Below are 27,921 nucleotides of genomic sequence, written 5' to 3'. Positions count from 1 at the left end.
GAACCCGTGACCTTTTGGTTTACAGGCTAGCACTCAATCCACTGAGCCACACCAGCCAGGGTAAGCTATTGTTTCTTAACGTGAACTGATAAACCTGGGACCAGCAGTTGAGGTAGTATCTGTTTCATCCCACACTGAGTGTAGAATATGATGAAAATTTATTGTAATGACTAAATTTAAACTATTCATATTACTGAGTTTTATAATAAGAATTATAAGCCACAGGGTGGGGGGTGACAAATGGTAATGGGAAAATACAATGAGAAAACAAAAAAAAACTATAAATGTCCTAAGCACTCATGAAAGATAAGTGCTTTAAGTGTTAAATCATGAAGAATTTATTCTTAAGCTCTGCATTCTTTTTTTTAAGGTTTTTATTTATTTATCTTTAGCGGGGAAGGAAAGAGAGAGGAAGAGAAATACCAATGTATGGTTTCCTCTTGTGCATCCCCTGCTGGGAACTGGCCTACAACCCAGGCATGTGCCGACTGGGAATCGAACTGCGATCCTCTGGTTCGCAGGCCCATGCTCAATCCACTGAGCTATACCAGTCGGGGCTTAAACTAAGAGCGATACTGCTCTTGCTCTATTAGGTACGAAGTTTGGCTGCAGGCAGTCCATCAACCAGCATATGGCTCATCTGTGGCACAGAATCCCACAGGGAGGCGCTCAGGGGAAAAGGTCTAAAAAGGCTCCCCGGAGGGTGTCTAATAAAATTGGGTGGGAACAGGAATTTATTTCATGAAACTCAGAGCCTGTCAGCTCCTCCCTAGTAATGCTCATGGAGGCCTGTGTGGGCGTGAGCCAGGTGCGGGTGGTCACACAGGGAAGCCCAGCTGCCTGACCTGGGGCGGCAGCAGCAGAGGGACACTGCCCGAGAGTTCCCCATGCCCTGAGGGACATTCACTGTCAGCTTTTTTTACAGCGAATCGCTATGATCGCAGGTCTGAAGCTGGATGGAGTTCATTATTCTGTTCTACCTTTTCTGCACAGTTGAAATTTCCCATAAACCTTATTCATTTATATTTCTAAGTGAACTCTTACAATACTTGGAAAGCAACCCTGATTTCACAGACAAGTTCTAAGCATTCAGACTCAAAAAGGGCTTTGTTTCCATGTGTCTCTTTATTTGTAACATAAGCTAAATTTTTAAAATTGCTTTCCTCTCCCAGAGTTGTTAGAAGACCTAAATGACAGTGTAACTCACTATGAAAATACATTCCCAGTACAAGATGTAAAAATGGGAGTTGAGGTTCGGGGCTCGAGGGATGAGTCACTGAAGGTTGAAACCGCCCACCCGCCGCAGGACGCGCTGGTGTGAGGCCACCCGGGAAGGGCATGTGACATGCGCGGCCCAGGCACACGGACAGGCATTCTGTGTGGTGGTTTCCCACCCTTTGTTTTGTCAACCAGTCACCCTACTTAGTCTTTTCTCTCACATGTTAAAATAACTCATCGGATGGGAGCCAGTTTTGTAGGTAAGCTAAATCACAGGATAGAGATAATCTGTTCTTTTATTCAATCAAAAAGTAGGGATACGAATGGAGGCCACAAGTGTACGCTGCAGACTCATCACCACTGAAGAAGCGTTTTTATAGACTTGAAACCGTCATTAGTGCATTCAGGGTTTGGTGAAAAAAAGATTTGAAATACTGCTACAATAACAACGTTAATAAGAATCCGTTGGGGACTGAGGTCATTTTAGTGAGCTACCATCATTTAAATATAAGAAAAGTAATTCCTTGGTCCAAATTAGTGAAACCTTAAAAAAGATTGTCTCTAGAGAACATTATTTGAGAAGAACCCTTTCCCGGACACATCCCGATACTCTGATTCATTTTACAACAATGTGGATCGACTGCCATCTTTCTCAAAAAGCCATCAGGCTCCCGTTTCTCCGGGAGATGTTCTCCCCTGGGTGCTGTTCGATCCCGCAGGTTAAACCCTCCTCGTTGTTGTTCAGAACTTCGTACATAGTTGTGAGGCCACCGTTCGCGGCTTTCTCATCTCTCCGGAGAGACACGGGGAGGCTGGCCAGGCTGAAGCTGACGTCCTTGAAGGCGTGTAGTAGGAAGATGCCCACGATGATGGTGCAGAAACCACTCAGTGTGCCAATGACATCGTCGGCGGGCATGTCCTGCCACTCTTTGAACAGGATGGCCGAACAAGTCAGGACCGACGTGGTGAAGAAGACGTAGTAGATGGGCGTCACGAGGGAGGTGTTGAAGATGTCCAGGGCCCGGTTCAGGTAGTTGATCTGTGTGCTCACGCACACGATGAGGCTGAGCAGCAGGGCCCAGGCCAGCGGGTGCCGCAGCACAGGCCTGCCCGCCACCAGCTCCTTGATGGCGATGCCCAGGCCCTTCACGCAGGACACCGAGAACGCCCCTATCACGGAGCAGATGGTGATATACACCAGGATGTTCGTCTGTCCGTGCCGGGGTCCCACCACGAAGATTAGGATCAAGGACACGATGACCACGAGCGTCGCGAAGACCATAAAACCTGGAGGAGGCGAAGACAGACTCTCGTTAGTCAGATGTGTACGCACTTACAGAAAACCTGGGATCCAAGACAACACTGTCAAGTCGACAGGAAGGAGGAACGGTGCAGCCCTGAAATACGTCAGCTCCATCTGCTGCCCCAGCCACGCACACTCACCAAACTTCAGACACGCCCACTGGAAGAGTAAACTAGGCTTCTATTCACAAATTCACACCACTAACATTTTTCTTAAAAAGATTTTACTTATTTATTTTTAGAGACAGGAAGAGAAACATCAGTGTGTGGTTGCCTCTCATGCACCCCCTACTGGGGACTTGGCCCACAACCCAGGCATGTGCCCTGACTGGGAATCGAACCACGGACCCTTTGGTTTGTAGGCTGGCACTCAGACCACTGAGCCACACCAGCCAGGGCTCAAAACTAACATTTTTATGGAAGCATCTCGGGCATCCTGATAATTACAGCAAAGAAAATGGCATGAGGTTGATGCACAGCCATCTGCTCTGGAAACAGCTCTCCCCTGCCCTCCACGGGAGGGTCCTCTTATGGACAGAGTCCCTGGGAACTTGGCGGGGAGATTCACGGGGTGTCCTTGGGCTCAATGAGGACGGGAATTTCACGTCACATTTGCTCTAAGTGGAGTACATTTTTTACACATTTAGGGACAACCACTGGGGGGGAGAGCAAATCAGTGAGAAAACAGATGGAGATAGCTGCCGATTCCAGCAGAACAGGAGCTGCGGAGCGGCAGCAGCCCGACAGCGCCCCGAGCGCCCCTCAGCCCTGCGGGCAGAGTGCGTGAGCTCTGCACCTTGGGGGGGGAGGGGGCGGCGGCGTAGGCCTTGGCGCTGCATTCCCAGACGAAGAACAGGCATGGCAGCCACTGTTCACGCCTCAAATGCTGCTAATAACACAAGCAGTCACGGGACATCCAGAGGAGCAAACACAAAGCCAAGAACAGGTAACAGGAGGCACTGCTGGGGATCTGAGCAGCCCGACCCCAGAAGGCGGCCAAGGATCGCCAGGAGTGGCACCAACACGTCCTGAAGCAAGCAACGCCTCTGTTCCATGGAGACAGGGCAACCACCAAACAGAGGGCCCTCCGTGGCAGAGAAACAATAAAAACCGCCACCGTCTCCTCAGCAGTCAGAACGGCCAGGAGTCCCACCTGGAGAAACGAGAGCACGGGGGTCAGGGCAACGCCCACCGGACTATTCCCATAAGCAACTGCCCATTCTAGGGCCAGGAGGCCAGTAGGAAGGGCCAGCGGGGCTGGCGGGAGTTCTGTGGGCTAGGTCAGCAAAGGAAGTTGAAGTTAGGAGACATACTGGGCCAGGACCCCAGAAAGGAGGGAATTGAGGGGAAGTCAGTCCACTGCTGCGCGTGGTTCCCTGAAGGCGCTGCGGGCCCAGTGGCTGCGCACATGGAGGCCAGAGGAAGAGGCAGAGCAGCCTGGGAGGAGGCTGCAAAAACTGGCCCCACCACAGTGGAAACAGCACTTCAGGTGGAAGGTGAGCTGTTGTCGGGAGCCTGCAGTCTCCCGCCACAAAGCGGGAGGCGGGGCGACCAGGAGGACGCAGACAACTCCACCTCCATACGTGGGCCACAGAGCCCAGTCTACAGCCTCTGGCAGGGGGGCCGGGGCCAGCGGGGATGTCTTCGTGGTAACCGAGTAAGACCTGGCATTTGACAGCAACAAGCCCGCAAACAGCACTCACCTGAAGAGCAAGTAAGTGGATAAACAGAGAGGGCCCCAGAGTTCCCAGAACCTTCCTGACTGGTTTGGGAGAGCTGAACACCCCAACTTTCACACATCTGACATTCAGGGATGGATTTTGACCCAGAGGCACTGGGCTCCTGGCCCCAGGCAGCACCAAGGCAGAATTTCCAGCTCCTCTGAAGCCATGGCTGGGAGACGCCCTCCCGTGACCTCGCAGCCACTGGAGCCTGCTCCTGGTGACCCTGGGACGTCAGCCGGTGTCTCCGCCTGATGGGGGCACACCAGAGGCCTTCTGTGCAGGGTGTGAGGGCCACCCAGCAAATACAGCATCTGCGCACTGACTCTGGCCTTGAACGGAACAGCGCAGGTTTATTTTGGAAACTGGGCCTCACCCCAGATGGGGACACACAAGGACTGGGCTAGGAGCACTGGGCTTGCACAAAATCCCCGAATTCAGAAAAGAAGTGAATCAGGGATATATCTTTTCACTTTTGAGAAAAATTCCCACTGTGACGACTATACTCCCTTGCTCATTCAAACACAGTAAACTCAGAGCCACGGGGAGACCTCATGCCGAGAAATGGGGACAGGTCAGGGAGCAGGACAGACGTGCCTGCTACGCTGACACTTCGTCCCTGCAGCCTGTGCCCACAGAACTTGGCACGGTACCTAAAACACGACAGGCCCTCGGCTAACGAAAGTTTGCTCTTGAATTAAAAACAGCAGAACCAAACCCCTACCAAGAACACAGCAGGGCAGGCTTGAGCCTCATTCACGCAGAAACTGCACACAGGCTTCACAGGACTAAGGTCCTGCGCGCCAGGCTGCCCAACAAGCACAAGGGGGGCCAGGTGACGTGTGGGAGGCTCCTGGGCGACCCCTGCTCTGGAGCCCTCGGACCTCCCCCGGGGTGCCTCTCCCGGGGTGCCGTCAGGGGGCACGCTATCCCGGACAGAGGCACGGCCACAGGCAGGACGACCAAAAGAGGAAGATGTGGAGGCTCGCGGTTAGGAACTGCACGGCCACCAAAGCCGGGCACCTAAACGTACTTATCACAGGCACATACCGCAGATCTGTAGGACCTGCGGGCGGGACAACAGGGATGACGACACTAAGAGCCAAAACTTCAATCAGCTCTCAGTGCCGAACACCGTAACTGGGCGTTTTCCTCCCACCATCTCTCACACGCAGTCACTCTGTAAAACAGGCGCCTTCCCTCAGGTCCAGATGAAGCACAGGAGACTCACAGAAGATAAATAACTTACTCCAGGCACATGGCCAATGACACAGGCAGAACGCTGGCGGCAGTCGCCTGGCGCCAAGGCCTGTGCTGCTTCGTTTACAAAGCTGCACTGCCCAGTCCCGGGGCCCAGACGCAGAGCATTCTAGTCCTCACAGCTGTCCCGACAAAGGGACGGACGCCTCGGCCACAGGGTGACCTGTCAGGGGTGCTGTCGGAGGGGCTACAGTTTGGGAGGGAGGTAAAGATCTTTTCAACTCTAAGCTCTTATTCCCCCTTTTCCCCTTTTTTAAGAGAGAAAGGGAGAGAGAAGTAGAAACAATGATTTGTTGTTACACTCATTTATAAACTTATTGGTTGATTCATCCAATGAGTATATAAATTATGTCCTTGTATACGTCTTGACTGAGGATCGAACCCACAACCTTGGCATACGGGGACAATGCTGTAACCAACGGAGCTACCCAGCCCGGGCCTAAGGTCTTACTCTTTTCAGAGTCACTTGTGTGTTTTCACTCAGAGAGAAGGATGACAAGGCCAACAGCCGGCGTGTCCTTGCCTGTCAGGCAGGCGCGAAGGGTCAGTAAAGGGTCAGTAACGCACACAGTTTCTGGGTGGAAGCCCAGCCAGCCAGCCAGTCACATGCACAGGAAACGGCTGGCTGGGGTGGGGCTCCGGACAGGTAAATCCTGCTGTGAAAACTGACAGCTGATGGCTATGCCAACTGAGACACCCAAATGTGAGTGGCCTTGATTTTCAAGCCCGACACACCCAACCAGGTTTGGGCAAGTTCACCTGAAGGGTGGAAGTGAAGAGGCCTAGTCCCAGCCCAGCCCTTCTCCAGTTACTTCGGTGACTTGGGACAATTAACCTAAACTCTCTGGTTCTCTCACCTGTCACCTGGAAAACAAAGGTTTCTGCCACCTCTGACATGGGCACGTCCATGAGATGCGCCTATGAGACGCTTAAGGTGTTTGATCAAGACTAGTGAGTCACTCACTGGGAAACAGGGCTGCCAGCGTGAGAAATCAGTTACTCCTTGACTTGACTTTCTGCCCTAACTTCCTTGTTTCAGTCTACAGAGAACTCGGATGTGACCTCGTCTGTGTCCAGAGGCAGCCAGGATCCTATCCCAACGTCCCTTCCCGCCTCCACCCCCAGCACCAGCCTCGTCCAGACCACCAGGCGGCCGGCATCCAGCATGCAAACTTCCCCAGGGCATCCACTCCCGCCAGGGCCCCTGGCCCGAGGCCCCGTCTGGCTCCAGCCGGCACTTCCCTCCCTTCCTCCCCACTCAGGCCTCTCAGGGCTCTCTGACCTCCTGTAGCCCTAGTTCAGTTCCCCGGCTGGGCTCTCCAGGCCCTCAAAATCTTACCCAGTCCTCTCACCAGCCTGACTTCCCACTTCGCTCCAATCGAACCTTCCTCTACCCCACTGCTCGCACACACCTGCCCCCTGGCCTGCTAGCACGCTTCCTGTTCCCCTCTTCCTGCTCTTTTATCGAGGTCTCATTTAAATTGTTACTTTAATACGGAGTTACCTAGTTATGTATTCCTTTTTAGCACCACAGCCCGCTCCCTTTTCCCTCACTCACAAGCCACATTTACCTTTTTGTTGGTATGGTTCTTACAAAGTACTGTTTTGTGTGCTACAAAAAAATGAAAATGAAAAAATTCCATCCAGACCCGGCACATCCTACAAACTGAGCACTCATGGGTTTGATTCCTGGTTGGGCACATGCCTGGGTTGCAGGTTCAGTCTCTGGTGGGGTGCATTCGGAGGCAATCAATCAATGTTTCTCTCCCTTTCTCCCTCCCTTCCTCTCTCTCTCAAAAAATAAATGAAGTTAAAAAACAAACCAAAAGCCAGCATAGTGAATAAAACTGACCCATATCCAGGCAGTGAGTGAGGAATTTTGGACAGTGAGGGCAAAGAGGACATCCTAAAGGTTCCCAAAGTCAAATGACCTCCCACCCCCAACACCCACACACCCACCCACCCAGCCCCCCACCCAGATAAAGAGCCCTGGCTGGTGTGGCTCAGTGGATTTCACACCTGCCTGCGAACCAAAGGGTCACTGGTTCAGTTCCCAGACAGGGCACGTGGGGTTTGGGGACAGGATCCCAGTAGGGGCGCGTGAGAGGCAACCACACAGTGATGTCTCTCTACCTCCCTCTCTCCCTCTCCTCCCCTCTGTCTAAAACTAACTAAATAAATCCTTAAAAAACAGAAAATGAAATCGTTTAGACAAACTAAAACACCCACTAAACGGAAAAGCAGCCCCACAGTGAGCCCACGATAGCCTTTCTTCTCCTCACCCGGGTCCCCGAGCTTGCGTGACATCTCATCGAGCGTTTCGATCTCCTCTTCCTTCGGGGCGTGGATGACCATAACCGTGGATCCCAGAATGCTTAGCAAACACCCGATTTTCCCATGCAGGTTAAGCCTCTCATTGAGAAAGTATGAAGAAAGAATGGCACTAAAACGAAGGGAGAAGGTGGATAACATTAAAATGTTCAGCTACTTTTCTCATTTCTAAATAGCAACACAATTCAGACATTAACTAGTTGAACTCAAACTAAAGCACTGGGGGCTTATAAAGACTCCGGCTTCCGGCCAAGGGACAGAAAATGTCTTTGGTCACAAAGTGAAGGCTTCTGGGCATCACCTGCTTCGTCACACACTAACCCGGTGGTTACCATCCTTCTACTGTGGGAAATCAGTACAAAATTTACAATGGAACTACATACAAACCTGCATATTAATTAAGAATCTATGCAAACCAATGCTTAAAATTTGCTCGACGCTAATTGATTCTCATTTGCTGATGCATCCCTCTTACATGTTCATTTAATTATACATAATTTGCCTATTAATTATCAAGTTTCAATGCTTTATAGCAAGTTTCAATGCTTTAATTTTATCCAAATATTACAAAATACAGTATAAATCTATAAATGTACTAGTATAACATACAGAAAAATAAGGATAAAAGACATATACCATAAGATATCTTTATAGATAATACATACTATCTTGAAAAATGGTGTCATTTATGTGTAATGTTCATATATACGAGGGTGGACCCCCCCAAACAAACCCGGAATTATCTTCTGGAGGGCAGGCTCCTTGCAGTCCAGTCCAGGCTTCCCCCACTAGGTGAGGGTTCTAGGAACCCATCAGTATCAGTGCACCGGCTGGTGTTGTTGTGAGAGGCTGTGTTCGGGTTCAGTGATGGGGTGTTGTTTTTTTTTGAATAGTCTTTCTACGCATTTGCCCATTTCACGATGGGTGATTTATGAGAGCGCCTGCCTACGTGGTGCTGAGTGTGCAGCAGTTTTTGACCAAAAAGAGCCTGATCCTTGGGCTTCATCTTCCCTGAGCGACTTTTTTGGTTTCTCTAGATCAAAAAAGTCTTCAAGAAAAATGTTCTGCGATGTGGAAGAGGAGAAACAAAAAAATGGCAGAAGCATCGGTGAGTTCAAAACCTGTTTTGAGCAGTGGAAAAAAAGTCTCAGTAGGTGTATTCCATCAAGTGGGGAGTACTTTGAAGGTGACTGCAGTTGAAACATGTGAGCATAAACACACAATTTTTATAAATAAATTCCGAGTATCTGGGGGTCACAAACACACAATTTTGAAAAAAAAGATACAAATGCCTATCAATTAACTTTTTGGAAAGAAACCAAAATCCAGCCTTCGGTACAGGCTGGGCATTTGAGCGAATCATTGAAGTAACGGAAATCACAAGTCTTGGATGGCTCCCTGCAAACAAGTACCCAGGGCTGGTCTTTAGAGGCACCTGACCTGCCCCGGCCAGTGATTTTTGGTGGTTGAAATAGGTAGAATAGGTAAAAATCTATCCATCACCAACCACCCCCACACCAGGTACGCGTGTCATGTGATCAATACTATGACAAGTGCACCACTTTGAGTTTTAAACATTGAAATGAAGTAAAACTAGTGGTGGCTCTGAATGCAAACAAGGCAAAGCACAAAAGCCTTTTCTCCCATAAACTGCGGGCTAATCTGGGTGCAGAAGATGAGCTTTAAAGGCAAATTACGACATGGCACTCAAAACATTCTCAAGGCTGTTTAAATGTGACTTATGCCGAGCCTGTGCCATGAGCCGCCCCGACCACTTCCGGTCTGCAATGCTGCCTGCTGTCCTGCGCACAAAGCCCCGAGCCCTTACCTTACGAGGACGCTGAGGGCACCCAGCGGAGTCACCAGGGTGGCAGGCGCAAAGGCATATGCAGCGAAGTTGGCCACCTCACCAGCTCCCACTGGAGGGATGACAAAAGAAAAGTCTCAGACAGGAACATATCCACTCAAAATGGAAATAACACCCTGGCTGCTGTAGCTCAGTGGATGCAGCGTGGCCTGTGAACCGAAGGGTTGCTGGTTCGATTCCCAGTCAGGGCACACGCCTGGGTTGCGGGCCAGGTCTTCAGTAAGGGCCATGTGAGAGGCAACCACACACTGATGTTTCTCTCCCTCTCCCTCTCTTTCGCCTTCCTTTCCCCTCTCTCTAAAAATGAATAAAATCTTCTTAAAAATATTTCATTTATTTATTTTTAGAGAAGGGAAGGGAGGGAGAAAGAAAGGGAGAGAAACATCAATGTGTGGTTGCTTGTCACTCACCCCCTACTGGGGACCTGGCCCACAACCCAGGCATGTGCCCTGGCTGGGAATTGCACTGCTGACCCTCTGGTTTGCAGGCCAGCGCTCAATTCATTGAGCCACACCAGCCAGGGCTGGATAAAATCTTAAAAAAAAAAATAACTAAAATGCTCTTCCCCCAAATATCCATATGGACGGCTCCCTCACTTCCTGTATGAGACCTGCCCTGACCCCATCTCTAAAATGTAAAAGCTATCAATCCTTCACTTTACATTCCTTCCCTCTTTAGTCCTAACCACAGTTAGCAGTTATCCCTAACACACTGTAACTTATTATCCTGTTTATTGTTTGTCTTCACTGTCCCTGGGGAAGGATCTTTCTTTCTTTGACTAGTGCATCTCCAGCACCCAGAACAATACCAGGTGTACAAAAAAGAGTATTTGTTGAATAAATAGTCAAATCAGTCACTGTGTTATTTCAGCTGCCCTCAGGCTTAGAAAGAACATTTACATGATTTAATGCTGAAGACTCGGAAGGTTCAGGGTTTCTGAGCTCTCTGTCCCTTTCTATGGAATGTCCTGTCAATTGTACTGCTTCCCAGCTGGGAAGGGATGGGGGGGGGTTAAAACAGGGTGTTTCCTGTGCCCTTTCCCTTCCAAAAGCACCTTCTCGGAGCAGAGCTGTGAAAACACAGGCACAGTCAGGCGGGTTTTCATCGGACAGGTAAAAAAGACCCCCCCTCAAATTAAGGAAGCTATTAAACGGCTACACGACCTCTACAGGCTTCCATTTTAAATTTTATTTTTTCAGATTTTTTATTTTTAGAGAGAGGGGAAGGGAGGGAGAAGAGAGAGAGAAACATCAATGTGTGTTTTGCCTCTTGCGCGTGCCCTACTGGGGACCTGGCCTGCAACCCAGGCATGTGCCCTGACTGGGGATCGAACCAGCGAGCCTTCAGTTCACATCCCGCGCTCAATCCACTGAGCCACAGTAGCCAGGGCCAATTTTAAATATGTTGAGTTTTATTCAATAGTGAAAGGGCTTATTTAATTTAAACTTTGAAAAAGCTGCTAGTAACATGAAGCTGTAACAGTATCTGTGAATAGTATACAACCGTAACGTTTTCTGAAAATACTCTCTGTACTTACTGGAGAGCAGCCCAGCCCACCACAGCCATTCCTTAAGGTATGCGTGGCCGCCTTGACCTGTGGATGAAAACACAGTTCACTTCTTGGAAAGATCATCAGGCCCCCTACAAAATTATGACGAGTATTAGCAAAGCCAGATTTTAAAAGATCCCATTTGTTGCTCACTGCTACTTTGACTACAGGTTCTGGCCTGTATAAAGGGATTTCTTAGATAATATTTTTATGATCACATAACAAAAAGGGATGTGAGGGTCACAGAATGCTGAAAACGTTTAGGTTTTACCATGATAGAGTGAAGGAATGAAATCAACCCTTATACGTCAGTCTTTTGTGAAGTCAACTTTTGTGATAAGCGGAGCAAAGAAAATAAACCAATCAAAAGCGGTCCACTCTGTGGGTGTGCTCAGAGCAGGGGGCCTGAAAAAATGGCTCCTCAGTTTACAACACACCCAACAGGAACTCAAGGTCACTGTGTGGAGAGCACAGAACTCGTGCCCTTCCTGTGAGCAAACACCCTACGTGTAAAAAAAAAAAAAAGCAGTCCACTCTCAGAGGAATCAGCCTGAGAGCCGACAAGCCTTGCAGGGGTGGGTCAGTCCCTATGAGGCCGTGACTTGGGACAGAGGAGCCCACACTGACCAGGTGTAAACAGACAGAGCCGTGCTCAACGTCTGGAGCTGCACGGAAGCTCCTCCTGCTTTTTCATTCGACCTTGACCCCAGCAAAGTGATCAACTCAAGCAGTCAGTCCTTAACAGCGTCCAAAAGAAAAAGTCGATGCAAGGAGAGCCCCTGAAAAGCATGTCCATCACGGGCAAAATGAGCACCCGCCACAGGACCGGCCAAGGAGGAGGAATGTACTTGTCCAAGGGGCTCTCCTCCATCCACAAAACCCCAACAGAAGCTAAACGTTGCAGTCTGGGTGATGAGGTTCGGCCACAGAGATGGCACAGACAATAGGGAGGTGGCATGTTTTACTATCAAAGCAGGTCTTCCTAGGAGGTGGGAACCAGGTCTAGAACTGACACAGAGGCTGAACTGACAGAACGTGAGCAGGATGCATGCTGGGCCCTGTCGTGAGTGCAGCAGACGAGTGGGGGGGGGCGCATGTCAGGTGTCCCCTGGGGCCCCCAACCTGTGAGTAGTCTCTGGGAAAACAGCCGACACCCCCCTGCAGAAGTTCACTGGACTGAGGACTCTTCATCTTGGGGAAGTCCTCTCTCTCTTTGAGGAAAAATACGCCTAAGGTAAAAAAATCCAACAACTTCCACAGTCCTGAATGAGGTTCTGATCCTCTGCGACCCCAACCTCCTTTCTCAGCAGAATCGTCAGAATGTAAACGGCTGGGCGCTCATTGGCATCGGCCCCAGGTCCCAGAGAATAATAACTACAGGGCCGAGTGGGTAGCTTATTCTGGCATCGTCTCACTTCCCGTTCTTCTCATTACAAAACGGATGTTGCATTCTCTATCCACATTCACAACCCTCACAGTTTGAAGCTCTGAATACACTCACTAGGAACCAAAAAGGGGCTGCGTCTACTGCCAAAGCCCCCAAGGACGTCAGCACGTACAAACTGACGTCACACAGTCGCCGCGGCACCACCTACCTGCTCGCATGGAGCCTTTCCTGGCAAGTCGCAGAAGGCCTTTTTTTTTCAAAATGAAACTCCCTCCAATGAAAACGCTGGAGCTCATAGCCAAGCCCAGACCGATATAGAAGTCATATTTTCCACGCCCCTGGCTCATTTCGTTCGTGACTCAAGAAGTCCCTGTCACTCACATTGATCACGGTGAGACAGGGACGTGTAGGTGCAGGAGCCAAGACGAGGCAGGCTGCAGACCTACATGAGGCAAAACAAAAGGAGATCTTCAAGGAGTGATCAGGACAGCACCCATGAGATCCAAAACTGTGCTTCATTTCTCTCCACATACAGCAACAGTACTTTCCTTGTTACTGCTATGGAAAAGCAATGTATGTAGTGTTTATATTTAACGCTAATCTGATTGCGGCAAAGGATGGCATCTTGACATAAAGCTGTACTGAAAACCCACACTCAAGGATCAGAGGACAAAGCGGTGGTTACCAGTGGTGGGGGCTGGGAGGAGGGGGTCAGAAGGTACAAATTTCCAGTTACAAGATACATCTGTCCTGGGGACGTCGTGTGCAGCATGGTACCATAGTTAACAATACTGTACCGGATATTTGAAAGTAGCTAAGAGGGTAGATCTTCAAAGTTCTCATCAGAAGAAAACATGTACAGCCCTGGCTGGTGTAGCTCAGTGGATTGAGCATGGGCCTGCAAACCAGAGGATTGCAGTTCGATTCCCAGTCAGGGCACATGCCTGGGTTGCAGGCCAGTTCCCAGCAGGGGACGCACAAGAGGCAACCATACATTGATATTTCTCTCCCTTTCTCCTTCCCTTCCCCTCTAAAAATAAATAAATAAAATATTAAAAAGAAAAGAAAACATGTACATTGAAGTGACAGGTGTCAATTACTCTGATAATCATTTCACAATATACGCATACATAATTATTATGCTGTGCACTAAGTAAACAGATATGATATTACAGGTCAAGGCTAACTCAGAACATTGATTTTAGAAACTCTGGTTTCATATTTTAAAAATGTTTCCAGTCCAGTTCCCAGCAGGGGACACACGAGAGGCAACCATACATTGATATTTCTCTCCCTCACTCCTTCCCTTCCCCTCTAAAGATAAATAAATAAAAACTTAAAAATAAACTAAAAATAAAAATGTTTCCAGTCTTCATTGACAGTCCATAGTGACAAAACTTTGCTTATAAGAAAAAATAGCCTTGGTTGGTGTGGCTCAGTGGACTGAGTGCCCAGCCTGCAAACTAAAGGGTCACAGGTTCAATTCCCAGTCAGGGCACATGCCTGGGTTGCGGGCCAGGCCCCCATTAGGGGATGTGCAAGAGGCAACCACACATTGATGTTTTCCCTTTTCCCTCTCTTCCTCTCCTCTCCTTTTTCTAAAAATAAATATTTGTTAAAAAAGAAAAAGGAAAAACAATCCACACAATGAAAATGAGGCATAAATATACATATCTAACTTATAAACACACCTACTAATCTAACAAATGCTTCCTTTGGAATAATCTATATAAAGAAACTCAAAGTTTCTCACCCACACATTCTCTTCTTAGAAAGCTACATGGATATAAGCATATGGTGATTCACTGCTCATTTAGCCCATCTGGGGTTGTGTGGGGAGAAGGTGGATTGCACTAATTTTGTCAGCAGAGTGTGGTGACTCCAGCAGACACATGTGTGCCAGGCTGCAGACGTGCTAATGGTGGCCTTGTCAGAGAGCATGAAGGCCATGGGCACAAGACGGCTCAAGCCACAAGTCCCAACGGCCAACTCATGAACTATTGACAAATTAATGAAAACAAAACATAGAAAGTAGAAGGAAAAAACATTACTCAGCAACAAGGTTTATGATTGGTTATAACTACCACCCAATTTTTCAGTACTTCTTGATTTTTTTAAAAGATTTTATTTGTTCACTTTTAAAGAGAGCGGAAGGGAGGGAGAAAGAGAGAGGGGGAGAAACATCACTGTGTGGTGGCCTCTCACGTGCCCCCTACTGGGGATGCAGCCCACAACCCAGGCACGTGCCCCGACTGGGGATCAAACTGGTGACCCTTTGGTTTGCAGGCTGGTGCTCAATCCATTGCCCACCAGCCAGGGCAGAGTTTTTGTGTCAGTCACAGGCACTATGGATGAGGTTATGTGTCTATATGAAACCCCTCCAGTCCCCCTAATGCACTCCAAAGGCAAGATAACACACTGGGAAAACTCGAGCTGGGAAGTGGACGCTCAGGCCTGCCTCTAGCTGGGGGCATCCCTGTGAATGCGTCATAACCTGAAGACACACGTAAGAAAGAAGCAAAAGCATCTATAAGGTCACTGAGGATTTTAAAGTGAGTAAGCCATTGTCCATTTCACATGCCAATCTATGGGAACACCCAGCCTATGGGAACTCACTTCACCCTGCCTGTGGGATCCCTGTGAACTGGGGAGCCCCGCTGCCTGGGATGGTCAGTTTGCACGGAGACATAAGCATGTGCCACAGGGGCGGGGAGGTGGAGGCCTGGGAAGCAAATGGCCGGGGGGGGGGNAGACATAAGCATGTGCCACAGGGGCGGGGAGGTGGAGGCCTGGGAAGCAAATGGCGGGGGGGGGAGGGGGGGGGGAGAAGCATCACCTCTGTGCACTCTAGTGAATTACCGTCTGTAAGACATGTGCCTACAGCCTTGCCCCGTGCACTGCACGCCCTGTCCAAGCTGACACCCGCTCCCCCTCACTGGCCTACCAGCAGCTTTTCTATTCTGGGCAACCGGGTATTTAGAAGTCTCAAAATACTTCTTAATACATATACTTTGGGGATAAGTACGATGGATGGGATCACTTAGAACTGAGCCTAAAAAATAAAGTCGCCTGTTCTTGAGTGGTCGTTAGCAGACACAAAACCAATGCATCATTTATTTTTTTAAGATTTGATATGATTTTTTAGAGAGAGGCTATGGAGAAAGAGGGAGAGAAACATCAATGTGTGGTTGCCTCTCACACTCCCCCTACTGGGGACCTGACCGGCAACCCAGGCACGTGCCCTGACTGGGAATTGAACTAGTGACTCTTTGATTCAGTGCTCAACCACTGAGCCACACCACTGCAGGGCACCACCGCATCATTTAGATCAGCATCCTAGAACAGCACGGCGGGCAAATGAGCCCTTCCAAAGAGCAAGGGTCGACTAGCTTTGATAAGGGCTTCCTCATCCTTTACAACATAGCCATCCTGAACTATGTTCTTAATCATTGTGCAAGCACTAGTGAGGAAGTGACTCAAGTTCCTGGTTCATAAATCTCTATTTTGAAGGTCTGAACATTCTGGAATCAATGAAATGGCACTTTGTTATCTGTGAGACCATAACCAGAAACAAGCTTATCTACGATCGACAGCTTTATCTACAATTCCAATGCCAAAGGACAGCCTCCCAAATCCAAATTCACACTCTCCACACATAAACCTGACTTTCGAACACCCAGTGGTAAGTTACTAGTACTTACTAACGCTTACTATTCACTGTCACTAAATGCAAGCCCTTACACAGGTGGTGTAAGGTCTGAAACTAAGACCCTGCACTGTGTGCTGCCTTGGTACCTGGTAAAACCACCTGACCACACGCTGCCCTCCCCCCTCTGCTGCCCAAAGCCAATCAACAGCCCTCCTTCTCCTGCCCCCACAGTTCCTGGTTCCTGCTTCTCCGCCACTGGAGGCACAGTTGTTAAAGCAAGCCAGTCACACCCTTCCACCGGAGTTGGTGGGACACACCCTCACTACAAAGCCCGCCTACCAGAGCCCCTGGCTGTTCACACCACAGCCCCACGTGGCCCTGTGCGGTGGCCAGTGTCGCCCAGTGTCAGATGCCACAGAGAGGAAATCCCACACCTACTAAGGAGCTGAGGAAGAGGCCACTAAGACAACATATTGTAACAGAATCGTACTCACTTTATCCTAAGGTCACTGAAAGGTCAGCATTCCTAACTCTGCTAGGTCTACACACGAATTTCCTCCACTTATGTGTATAAAGTTTCAGGAGGCTGTTTCAAATGTCTATCATGGAAAATGCAGAATGCACAGAGGTACAGAGGAGGCGTCTTTGACTGGGTGGGTACTCTTTTTTGTGTGGCTTCGGAGAGTGGCCCCCCTGCTGCCCACTTCCGGCCCCAGCACAGGGTCGTGGCTCCCATGAGGCCCCTGGGTCTGGACACCCGCCCCACCCTGCCAGGACCCACCCTCCTACCATTGCCGGAGGCCTGGTCTCCACACCAGGCTGGGTCACACTTCCAGCTGAGCTACAGACACTTAAATGGCTCCAACCCACAGGCACTGTCCTCTCCTTGGCACTTCTGTCTGTAGTCAGCCGCATAAAATTTAATATTCTGTTAATGTTCCACCTTTGAAGATAAACTCGCTAAGTTCCTTAAAGGCAAAGACTCTGGTTCTTTGTGCTGGTTTCCCGCAAAAGGGACTCACACTGGCAAGTTAGATTCATCAGTCTTTCCAGAATTCAGGTTTTGTTTCTTCACTCCTGGGACTACCTGTGTGTATGAAGGAAGGTGGGGGAGGGGGCGAGACGGCAAGCAACATAAAAATGCCAAGCTGCCAACTTTGATCGTCCTGAGAGGAGTGAGCTGCTTGGCTGTTCATGGACCTGGTAAAGCCCTGCTCCCCTCTCTCTAACTGCAAGTCAGTCACAGCTGGGAGGTCCTGAAACAGGATTTTTTTTTAAGTTTTTTAAAAAAGATTCTATTTACTTATTTAGGAAGAGGATAAGGAAGGCAGAAAGAGAGGGAAACATCAATATGTGGTTGCCTCTCATGCACCCCCTACTAGGGACCTCGCCCACAACCCAGGCCTGTGCCCTGACTGGGACTCAAACCAGCTACCCTTTGGTTCACAGGCCGCTCAAGGCACCAAGCCACACCAGACAAAGGTAGGTGGGGCGTTCTTTTTTTTTTTTTTTATTCTTAAGGATTAGCTCCCAGGCAGGACTGGGGTTCCAGACAGCTAAACAGGAAAACTTGCTCAGTTTAGGAACCTTCGATGAGGTTTATAACTCCAACTCACAGGCACTGGAGTTATAAAAGTGACCAAAAGTCCCCGACATCAAGGATGCCACAGCTGTGAGAACGGAAAATTCTGAAAATAACATATTCAAATTTTAAACACGCTTTCAAAGAACTTCAACTTCCCAGCTTGTTCTTTCTAAATTTTAACACAACTTTCACAACTGTGTTCACTAATATTTACAAATATTTTAATTAACATTTATTGAATGCAAGTGTTGAAAATGAAATAAATACATTTCAAAGAAAATAAAATTGTGAAACTGGTAATTTAATAGGGAAAAATGAACTGACTACCTTTCCAACATCCATGAGGAAAGCCTCATAAATTTGCTTTACAAAATGACCAAGAGTCCTGACTGGGGAGGCTCAGGGGTTGGACATTGCCCTGAAAAGCAAAAGGTCGCTGGTTCGATTCCCAGTCAGTGCACATGCCTGGGTTGTGGGTTGGGTCCCCAGTCCAGGGCGTGTGAATTCCAACTCTCTCACATTGATGTTTCTCTCCCTCTTTCTCCCTCCCTAAAAATAAATAAAATCTTTAAAAAAAAAGAACAGAATAACAGTAGGCAACACCATCACCAAAGTCAGTGAGTTTTAGAAGTAAAAAAAAGAACAGAATAACAGTAGGCAACACCATCACCAAAGTCAGTGAGTTTTAGAAGTGATGGCAGCTTCAGTCCATTTACAGCTTTAAACCAATTGCGACATTTCATTTCCACAAAAGCTAGAGAAGATCCGAGGTCAGGGCCTCTGATGAGAAAACAGGCAAAGATGCTAACTAGGCAGCTTCTTGGGTGCGGGCACAGAGGGCAGCGGAACCAGGCCCGGGCCCAGGGCCCTGGTTTCATTCGGAGACAGATGCCCTTCCCACCCAGTCCGGTTCAGTCAGGGGGGAGGGGAGCACGTGGCATTCCAACCAGCTCCAGTGCAGGTCACCCTCTTGTCCTCATCACCCAAACTGGATACAGGGGCCAGGGTGCCAGACCAGTTTCACCTTCCTAAAACTCGGCCTGGCCCCTGCACGTCTCCCCCCGCCCTAACCCACCTAACCCAGCGTAAACACAGGCCGCCCCCACACTGCCCCAGAGAACATGCCTCTGCTACCTCAGTCTCCCGCTCACAACCTGGAATGGCTTCTCTCTCTGCAGAAGGGAGCACGGATGTTGTAATCCAGTAACTAAGTCACCATTCGGCCCAAACCTGCCTTTTCAAACTGCTTTTCCAACACTGCGGTTCGGATACTCCATGTTCTGCCCGAGGTCGGCACTCGGCTGACAGTCCGACAGGCCCCTTCCCCTGCTCCGCACTTTGGAAACCTTCTCCCTCTCATTCCAGAACCCACTTCGGAAGAAAGCACCTCTGCGAGGAAGCCCTGCTTACATTCGGTTGGCCAGAGCAATCAGCCTTTCCTGAATTCCCTAGCCTTGAACCTAACCTGCCTTTGGACACTTGTGCTAGACTACACTCCAGATACTTACGTAGAAGACTTAGGTGCGCTTCCTGGTGGCTCCCTGCGGACAGACAGCACACTCAGGTCACTTACTCAATCAACAAATGTTTACATGAATACAAATTACCTTCTAGAAACAGGAGTAGGGTGGTAAATAACACAAGCCAAAACCAGGCCCTCATGGAGTTCACTTTGTTAGAGCTAGGGCAAGACGATAAGAATACTTGAGAACGTTATAGGAGCTGTGACTGCTATAGCTCAGTGGATTGAGCACTGGCTTGCAAACCAAAGGGTCACTGGTTCGATTCCCAGTCAAGGCACATGCCTGGGTTATGGGCGAAGCCCTCAGTAGGGCAACCACACATTGTTTCTCTCTCTCTCTTCCTCCCTTCACCATCTCTAAAATTAATTATATCGTAAGGTGGTAAATGCTATGGTGAAAAGTCAAACTTATATCAACAGCATCAGAGGAGTGGGGTTGGTTAGGAGGCCTAGCGGAGAAGGTAACATTGAAAGAAGGCTTGAAAGGGATGGGAAAAGAGCAAAGCAAAGGAAGAAGCAAGTGGAAAGGCACCGAGGGATGAGCAATACCCAGTTTCTCAGAAAAGAAAGGCCACTGAGGATGACATGGGATGTGCAAGGGGAGGTACGGTACCACAACAGGGTACTTTTATACAACACAGCTGGCCTAAAAATGTATGTAATTCTTTTTTATTACTTTGTCTCCCTGACAGAAATAGTTACCACTCAGTGAACACCAGCGGGGGGTACTGGTCCACATGATTGATATAAATTATTTCTAACCCATTCAATAATGAGAAGAAAATACCTTTACCCCCACCTCCCAGAGGTTAAGTCCCATGCAGAGGACCCCAAGGAAAGTGACACAGCCTAAAATGGGACCTCAGGGTCGACGGGACTCGACTCTTGCCCATATGACAGTAAAACTACAGAGTTCTTCGTCTGTACTAGGTCTGCTTGGTTTCCACAAGCTTTAATTTTTTTCCAACCTCTCACTTGGCTAATTATTTTTAAAAGCCGTCCTTGTAAATGCTACATAATCTAACCTGCATCTCCAACCCTAATTTAGCAATATTGTCATAAATTAAAATTTTAACTTACATGTAAGTTTAATGTGTTCTTTTTTTATTTAACTCTTGTTCAAGTACAGTTTTCTTTCTTGTATTCCCAGCCCTGCCCCCCACAGTGCCCCCCACCTTAGTTATTGTCCATGTGTCCTTTATGCTTGTTCATGTGAGTCCTTCCCCTTTTCCCCTGTGATTCTCTCCCCTCTCCCCTCTGGACCCTGTCAGCATGTTCTGTATTTCAGTGTCTTTGGTTACATTTTGCTTGCTTGTTTGTTTTGTTGTTTACATTCCTGTTAAAGGTGATATCATATGGTATTTGTCTTTCACCGCCTGGCTTATTTCGCTCAGCATAATGCTTTCCAGTTCCATCCATGATGTTGCAAAGGGTAGGAGCTCCTTCTTCCTTTCTGCAGCACAGAATTCCATTGTGTAAATGTACCATAGTTTTTTGATCCAGTCATTGACTGATGGGCATTTAGGTTGCTTCCAACTCTTGGCTATTGTAAATTGTGCTGCTATGAACATCGGGGTGCATAGGTTCTTTTGGATTGGTGTTTCAGCGTTCTTAGGATATACTCCTAGCAGTGGAATTGCTGGGTCAAAAGGCACATCCATTTTTAGTTTTCTTAGTAAATTCCATACTGCTTTCCATAGTGGTTGTACCAGTCTGCAATCCCACCAACAGTGAACTAGAGTCCCCTTTTCCCCACAACCTCTCCAACACTTGTTGTTTCTTTGTTCATGGTAGCCATTCTGACTGGTGTTAAGTGGTATCTCATTGTGGTTTTGATTTGCATCTCTCTGATAGCTAGCGATATCGAGCATCTTTTCATGTGTCTCTGGATCCTCTGTATGTCCTCCTTGGCGAAGTGTCTGTTCAAGTCCTTTGCCCATTTTTTAATTGGGTTGCTCGTCTTCTTTGAGTAGAGTCGTGTGAGTTCTTTGTGTATTTTGGAGATTAAACCTTTGTCTGAGGTGTCATTAATGTGTTCTCTCTTATGGGAAAAAATGATTGGAGGAAATGGAGATGATTCATTTCCTCGTAAATACCTGTTATTGCCATTTAAACTTATAAGCCTTGGCAGTACTCTGGCATGAAAAGTAGGAAATACAGAAGTAGACAAGATGACTAAATAACTACTACCTTTTAAAATGTGGTTACTAGCCTCCATGAAATAAAGATCTATATTCTCTCATATATCTAACTAAGCCCATAGTATACAGTGAATTTTTAGAAACAAAATTAAGCCGTCGTCTTGTATCAAGTGAATTGAAAGCTACCTAAGAGATTGAAGAGACACTAAACATACAGAGTTTTGTACAGTTGTTTGGAGAGGGAAAGAGGATTAGGTGACGCAATAAAAGTTGTGAGATTAAAACTCTTGCTCAGGTCTCTGCAGCCTTCTAAGGCTTGTCCAACTGTCAGCATCTCTACAGGACCTAAAACAATCTTCCAAACCTCACCACGACAAAAGGGAACTGTTTTAATGGACTTAATAACACGCGCCCTACAGGGCCAAGACAGGTTGCCCTGGCGGTTCACGGCACCCGATCCACGGCGGGATTCCTCGATGCAGGTTACGAAGAAAACCGCCTCCATCTCAGAACGCGCCTGGCTCAGTGTCCCGGGGGCACTCAGTGAAAGGGGCCCATGAAGCGCCCTCCCCAGCCCCAGAGGAGAAGGCTCGCCCACGGTTAGCGCCTTGGCGCTGTCCGAAAGGGGAATGGAGTGGCTACCTCACCCAGGCGGGCAGGCGACCGAGCGACTTCCCCTCCGTTACCTGGCTCCGCTCACCTCTGCTCACACTTTCCCACAGGCCATATGGGCCGATGTCTCCTGCGATCGCGCGGCCAGTGCCTTCGTCGCCGTCCAGTGGGAGGTGCAAGCATCCGGGGCTGCAACCGCAAGCGCGGTCTCCTCCATGGGGGAGCCCCGAGGGCAACTTGCCCTGAACAACCTCCAGCCCAGGCGGCTACCGGGAGCAGGCACCGCCGCGAGAACGTGGGCGCGGTCGAGTGACGCAAGAGGCGGCGCGCGCAGGCGTCCGCCGGAGCAGCAGAAGCCCGGACTCAAGTTCGCAGTCTAAGCGAGTTCCGGTTTCTTTACCAGGCCCTGGTTAGCCTGGGCACTGTGAACAGCGTCGGAGTCCGAAGGGAGACGTATTGGAGGCCACGTGTTGCAAGGTAGCGTTCGCCTACCAAGTGACAAAGTCAAGTACCGTGTGCCGCTTAAAATGAGAACTCCAACCCGCGATCTGTGTGTGAAGAGCCACTTTAAGCGATGTTCTAGCGACCCCTAGGGTAGCGGTCTCCCAGAGAGCAAGGGGCGTGGCCAGAACGGGCCCGGAAGCCGCGGTGTGTCCGACGAGGCGGGGGCGGGGGCCACGTGCTGGGGGCGGGACGGGAGCGAAACCCGGAAGCTTGGGTGCCTAGGGGAATGCTGAGGGAAGGGGCCAGGTTCTGGGGCCCGGCCCGCCCTTTAATTTTGATCAAATCCCGGAATCGTATTCTATAGGTGTTTGTGGTGTGGGAAAAGCGCCTTTCGAGACCCTTGGAGGGGAGATTAATTTTTCTTGAAGTACATAGGAAACCCACTGTTCAGCTATCCTGCTTTGGCTAGTCCAAATCAGTAATACCTGGGTTACCGGTGCAAAGACCCTTTGGGGTGGTGGTTCTGGTTTTTGACTAGATACAAAAACGCTATTATTCGAAACTTAAATCATTGCATTTTGGGTGGGAATCTTCCTAAAATGAATTATATACGTAACCAAAAAATACCAAATCTAATTTGCTCTTTTCAGACGGTAACTCCACTGGACTGTTTTTATTATAGTCTACACAGCCTAAAATGAAGTCTACAACTTCATTTTAGAACCGGCTCTGAGGACCTGTTTTGCCTACGTCTTTGGTTTCAGGCAAACTCTAGTTGGCCGACATGTCAAATAAGGAATTACAATGAATATTACAATGAAAAGGGTAAGTGGGTCTCATTGACGAAAAGCGGCTCTGATTATCTACTCATCCACACAGTAGGGACAGTGGAGTCAGTCAGGCTCCCTCATCCGGGTGTCCGGGTAAAAATGACTCAGCGGGGTTCATATAATCTCGAGTAAAGGCCCACATGCGCAGAATCCAGCCATGTTCTATAATCGGTGCTGCCCAATGTTGACACCTAGCTGGAGTTCCCGCTGGTGCGTATGTGCGTATCACCCCACCTGGAATAAAGGCAAATAAGACATCCCCACCGCTGTGCACGTTTTCCTCCTGCTGCTGGAATCCCGCATTAACCTGCCCAGCTTCGAGGTTCTACGACACAAATATTTAGTGTGACTTTGAGCTCCACTCCATCCGCCTTAGTCTTGAGACTCCTTGGCCAAGAAAATGTGGTTTCCCACCGAAATCATGATGCCAGGAAGCCTGGACTAGTTTGCTGCAGGAGGAGATCATGTGGAGCAGAGTGACTTGCCAAGCCACCCAGTTGAACCATACTGTGTTCAGAGAAGAGAGATTGATGAGCCCTGAGAATGAGCCAGCTTGGTTGAGGTCCACCAAACTGCACTGTGAACGCACTGACATTTGAGAAAGAATAAATGATTGTTTTTTTAAACCACTCATTTTGACATGGGTTGGCAAGTAAATCAAATCCCATCAGATGCCTCTAGGAGGCAAGATGATTGTAGTGAATGCTGTGCTTGGTTTATCTGAAGAAAAATCTCAGAACTTGCCCTGGCTGGCGTGGCTCAGTGGACTTCGTACTTGTCCCGAGAACCTACAGGGTCACCAGTTCAATTCCCAGTCAGAGCACATGCCTAGGTTTCAGGCCAGGGCCCCAGTAGGGGGCGCATGACCGACAACCACATATTACTGTTTTTTCTCCCTCTCTTACTTCCTCCCTTCTCCTCTCTCTGAAAATAAATAAGTAAAATCTTTTTGGAAAATTTTTAAAAATCACGTGTTAGACATATACCAACCATGTGACCCAGCTGTTCTACCCCTTGGTATTTACCCAAGACGAATGAAAGCGCATATCCTTTAAAATACATATAAGTAAATACTCAACGGCAGCTTTACTTGTAATAGCCAAAAAAGAAAAATGGAAATAACCCAAATGTCCATCAGCAGATGAATGGATAAACCGTGGTATATCAATATAATGGAATACTACTGATCAATAAGAAGAAATGTACCATTCAAACATGCTATATAATATGGCTAAATATCAAAATAATTATGATAGTGAAAAAGGACAAGCCAAAAAAGTAGGACTAAATGGTTACACTTATATAAAATTCTAGGAATAAATAAACAAAATTCCAGGAAGGTAATATACAGGGTCTGGCACAAATAATACCCCTTTTTATTACATGAAATCTTTAATTACAAAATCATAAGCATGTCATTCTGCAACTTAACAATATCACAATGAAGCCCACACTATGACCTTTTTCCTGAAATGTTCAAATTCAAATTGCTGTCCATCCTGCGTGTGACATTCACATAGCCTACCGACCACACAATGGCGTTACCTCTGCAGGACCCATATAAAAACAGAAAGCAGATGCACGGTTGGGAGTAAAGGGGGCAAGGAAGGCAGAGGGATGACAATAGGGTAAAAAAATACTTTGCGGGGGTGGATATGGTCACCATCTCGCTTTACTCATACACCATCATGACATATATCAATACGTAACCTGGCTGGTATAGCTCAGTTGGTTGGACGTCGTGTCATACACCGAAAGGTTTGGGATTTGATTCCTGGTCACAGCATATACCTAGGTAACAGGTTCAATCCCTGTTTGGAGTGTGTACGGAAAGCAACTGGTCAATGTTTCCCTCTTGCATCAATGCTCCTCTCTCCCTTCCCCTCTCTAAAATCAATAAATGTCTATTTCAAATTTAAAAAATGCCACATGGGGTTCAGGGTGTGATTAACATTGCTACAAAGATGCGGGCAATGTCATGCCTAGGTCATCACACAGGGATGTGACTCAGCAATAGAAGACGCAGATCATGGACTCTCTGAAGGGCGGGGAGCAGGCCTGATTTTTATGCTCCTCAAAATGAGCTGCAGCACTTGCAGCTGGAACTAGAAAGCTCTCTGGTAGGAAGCAATCAAGGCAAGTTTTTGTAGAATTTGGTGCTCACCCACTTCCCAACCTCCAAAACCTAAGTGTAGAGGATTATTCATAGAAATATCTGGGCCCTGGCAGATATAGCTCAGTGGACTGAGCACGGGACTGTGAACCAAAGGGTCCTGGTTCGATTCCCGGTTAGGGGACATGCCTGGGTTGCAGGCCCAGTCCCCAGTAGAGGGCATTAAAGAGGCAACCACACATTGGTGTTTCTCTCCCTTTCTCCCTCCCTTCCCTATCCTCTAAAAATAAATAAATAAAATATTTAATAAAAAAAAGAAATATTTGGTGATTTTTAAAAAATGTTTGTTTCTGCCCTGACTGGTATGTCCCAGTGGGTTGGGTGTCGTCCCATGAAGTGAAAGCTCATGGGTTCAATTCCTGACCAGAGCACATGCCTGGGTTGTGTCCCAGTCTCCAGTTGGGAGCAAGTAAGAAGCACCTGGTTGACGTTTCTCTCTCTTTCTTCCCCTCTCTCTAAAAAGAAATAAAATCTTTAAATAAAATCTAATGAAAATGTTTGTTCCTGATTTCATAATAAGAATACTTTGATCAAAGTATAATTAAATCTTTTTGAATAGAGCCTATGAAAACCTATCTTTGCTCAAATAAAAAATTTTTTTTGGTCCTGGCTGGTGTGGCTCAGTGGATTGAGCACGGGCCTGAGAACCAAAGGATCGCCGTTTGATTCCCAGTCAGGGCACATGCCTGGGTTGTAGGCCAGTTCCCAGCAGGGACACACGAGAGGCAGCCATACATTGAAATACATTGATATTTCTCTCCCTCTCTCCTTCCTTTCCCCTCTAAAGATAAATTTAAAAACCTGTTAGGAGGGTCAGGGACACAGAGGGCTGGTCTCACACCCCTAAATGGCAGATATAAAAGATGGAATAGCTCATGAGGGGTCCTAGCCCCGCACCAGGTCCCCAGCCCAGGGTTCCAGTGCCAGGAAGAGAAGTCCCCATGACTTCTGGCTATAAAAACAAGTGAGAATGTTGGGTGAGTGAGATGGAGGCGCTTCTAGAGTCCCAGGCAGTCCCTCTTAAAGGGTCAGCACACAGATGTACTCATACTTCCTCTAAGCTGCAGCCCTGGGGCAGCAGTTGAAAGGTACCGGGGAAGGTCCTGGCCGGGTAGTTCAGTTTCTTAAAGCATCATTCTGATGCATCATTCCAATACACCAAAGCTGGTTTGATCCCAAGTTAGGGCACATACACTCAACCAATGAGTGCATAAATAAGTGGAGCAACTAATCAATGTTCCTCTCTAAAATAAAAAATTTTTTAAAAGGCACCAGGGACATGTGGGGGTTCTAAAGTGTCTGGCATCAGGGCGAGAGCTACAGAGCCAGAGTTCTTCCAGACAGAAGTTCTAGGAGAGGCCATTATTCCTTTTCTGAGCCCTCTGGCCACGAAGCTAGCAGGCAGGCACCATATCTGAGTCTCCATCAACCTGGCTATTACTGTTCACCCCACTCTGGTGAGTCCCTGAGTAGCGCCCCCCCCCGCCCCCCGCCCAACTTTCAGGCCCACGAAAGCCATTTCCAGTGGGTTTTCCATATGAACAGCCCGTCAGCTCACACTTCAGATTTTCCTCAATTCTCTCAAACAAGCAGCATCTGGCCTCAGTTTGCCCTGTGCCTCTGGCTAAGTGGCCCCAGGTGCAGCACGAGCAGCAGCCATCTTGGTTCCCAGATTGGCTTCTGAGCACCTTCAAGCCCAGCACAAGTAGCAGCCATCTGCAGGTCACTTTGCAGTTCATGCTGGGTGGCCTCTGACAGAACACAGGCAGTGCTGACCTTGGCCTGAAACGTTCCCAGAACCAGGGCACATGGTGGACAGCTTCAGACCACGTCAAAGCACCACCCAAGCTTCTCCACAAGGGACATGCTCAAGCGGTTTACCGGGCAGTCGCCAGAGCCCTGCTGAACTAAGTTCCGCCTTGTGGGGCGGCCTCTGCACAGCTGATCCTCCCCAGCAGTTGTGGCCAGCCTTTGCCTACAATAGCCTGGAGGTAAACCTCTGCCACTGATGTGCCAATAGTAATCAAGGCTCAACTACAACAGGAGGCTGCACACAGCCCCACATGAATGGGTGCGCCTGGAGGGCCCAGCCTGGATAATCAGGGAGGCTGTGCGCCCGGACCCCACAGGACACTTACTACACTAGGCCACTCTCCCGAGACAGGGAGTCATAGCAGCTCTACCTAATTCATAGAAACAAACACACAGAGGCTGCCAACATGAGGAGACAAAGACACACAAACCAAATGAAAGAACAGAACAAAATTCCAGAAAAAGAACTAAACGAAATGGAGACAAGTGATCCATTAGATGCAGACTTCAAACACTGG

General features: G+C 48.4%; 1 protein-coding gene and 1 non-coding gene across 5 annotated transcripts; one reads left to right on the top strand and one right to left on the bottom strand.

Annotated features, from left to right (window-relative positions):
* Nucleotides 1-1,106: 1,106 nt before the first annotated feature.
* On the bottom strand, nt 1,107-22,753 carry NIPA2 (NIPA magnesium transporter 2). 4 transcript variants are annotated; one of them, XM_037053818.1, is made up of 7 exons: nt 22,233-22,753; nt 14,389-14,632; nt 12,844-13,077; nt 11,237-11,293; nt 9,661-9,751; nt 7,784-7,944; nt 1,107-2,505 (listed from the first exon to the last, which is right to left on the bottom strand). In XM_037053818.1, the coding sequence occupies exons 3-7, from the start codon at nt 12,980-12,982 to the stop codon at nt 1,871-1,873; spliced, it is 1,083 nt and encodes a 360-aa protein (XP_036909713.1). In that variant the 5' UTR covers nt 12,983-13,077; nt 14,389-14,632; nt 22,233-22,753; the 3' UTR covers nt 1,107-1,870. The 4 variants fall into 4 exon arrangements, with proteins under 4 accessions (XP_036909713.1, XP_036909714.1, XP_036909711.1 ...); XM_037053819.1 differs by lacking the exon at nt 14,389-14,632 and having other exon boundaries at nt 22,219-22,753; XM_037053816.1 differs by lacking the exon at nt 14,389-14,632.
* Nucleotides 11,631-11,759, top strand: LOC118992098 (small nucleolar RNA SNORA11). Its single transcript, XR_005067547.1, has one exon. It is a non-coding gene; the product is annotated as a small nucleolar RNA SNORA11 (small nucleolar RNA).
* Nucleotides 22,754-27,921: the final 5,168 nt, after the last annotated feature.

This window comes from Sturnira hondurensis, unplaced genomic scaffold (assembly GCF_014824575.4).
Source record: "Sturnira hondurensis isolate 20B ecotype Veracruz unplaced genomic scaffold, ASM1482457v3 Scaffold0007865, whole genome shotgun sequence".
NCBI classification, from domain to species: Eukaryota; Metazoa; Chordata; class Mammalia; order Chiroptera; family Phyllostomidae; genus Sturnira; species Sturnira hondurensis.
This window is presented reverse-complemented; position numbering and strand designations above follow the sequence as displayed.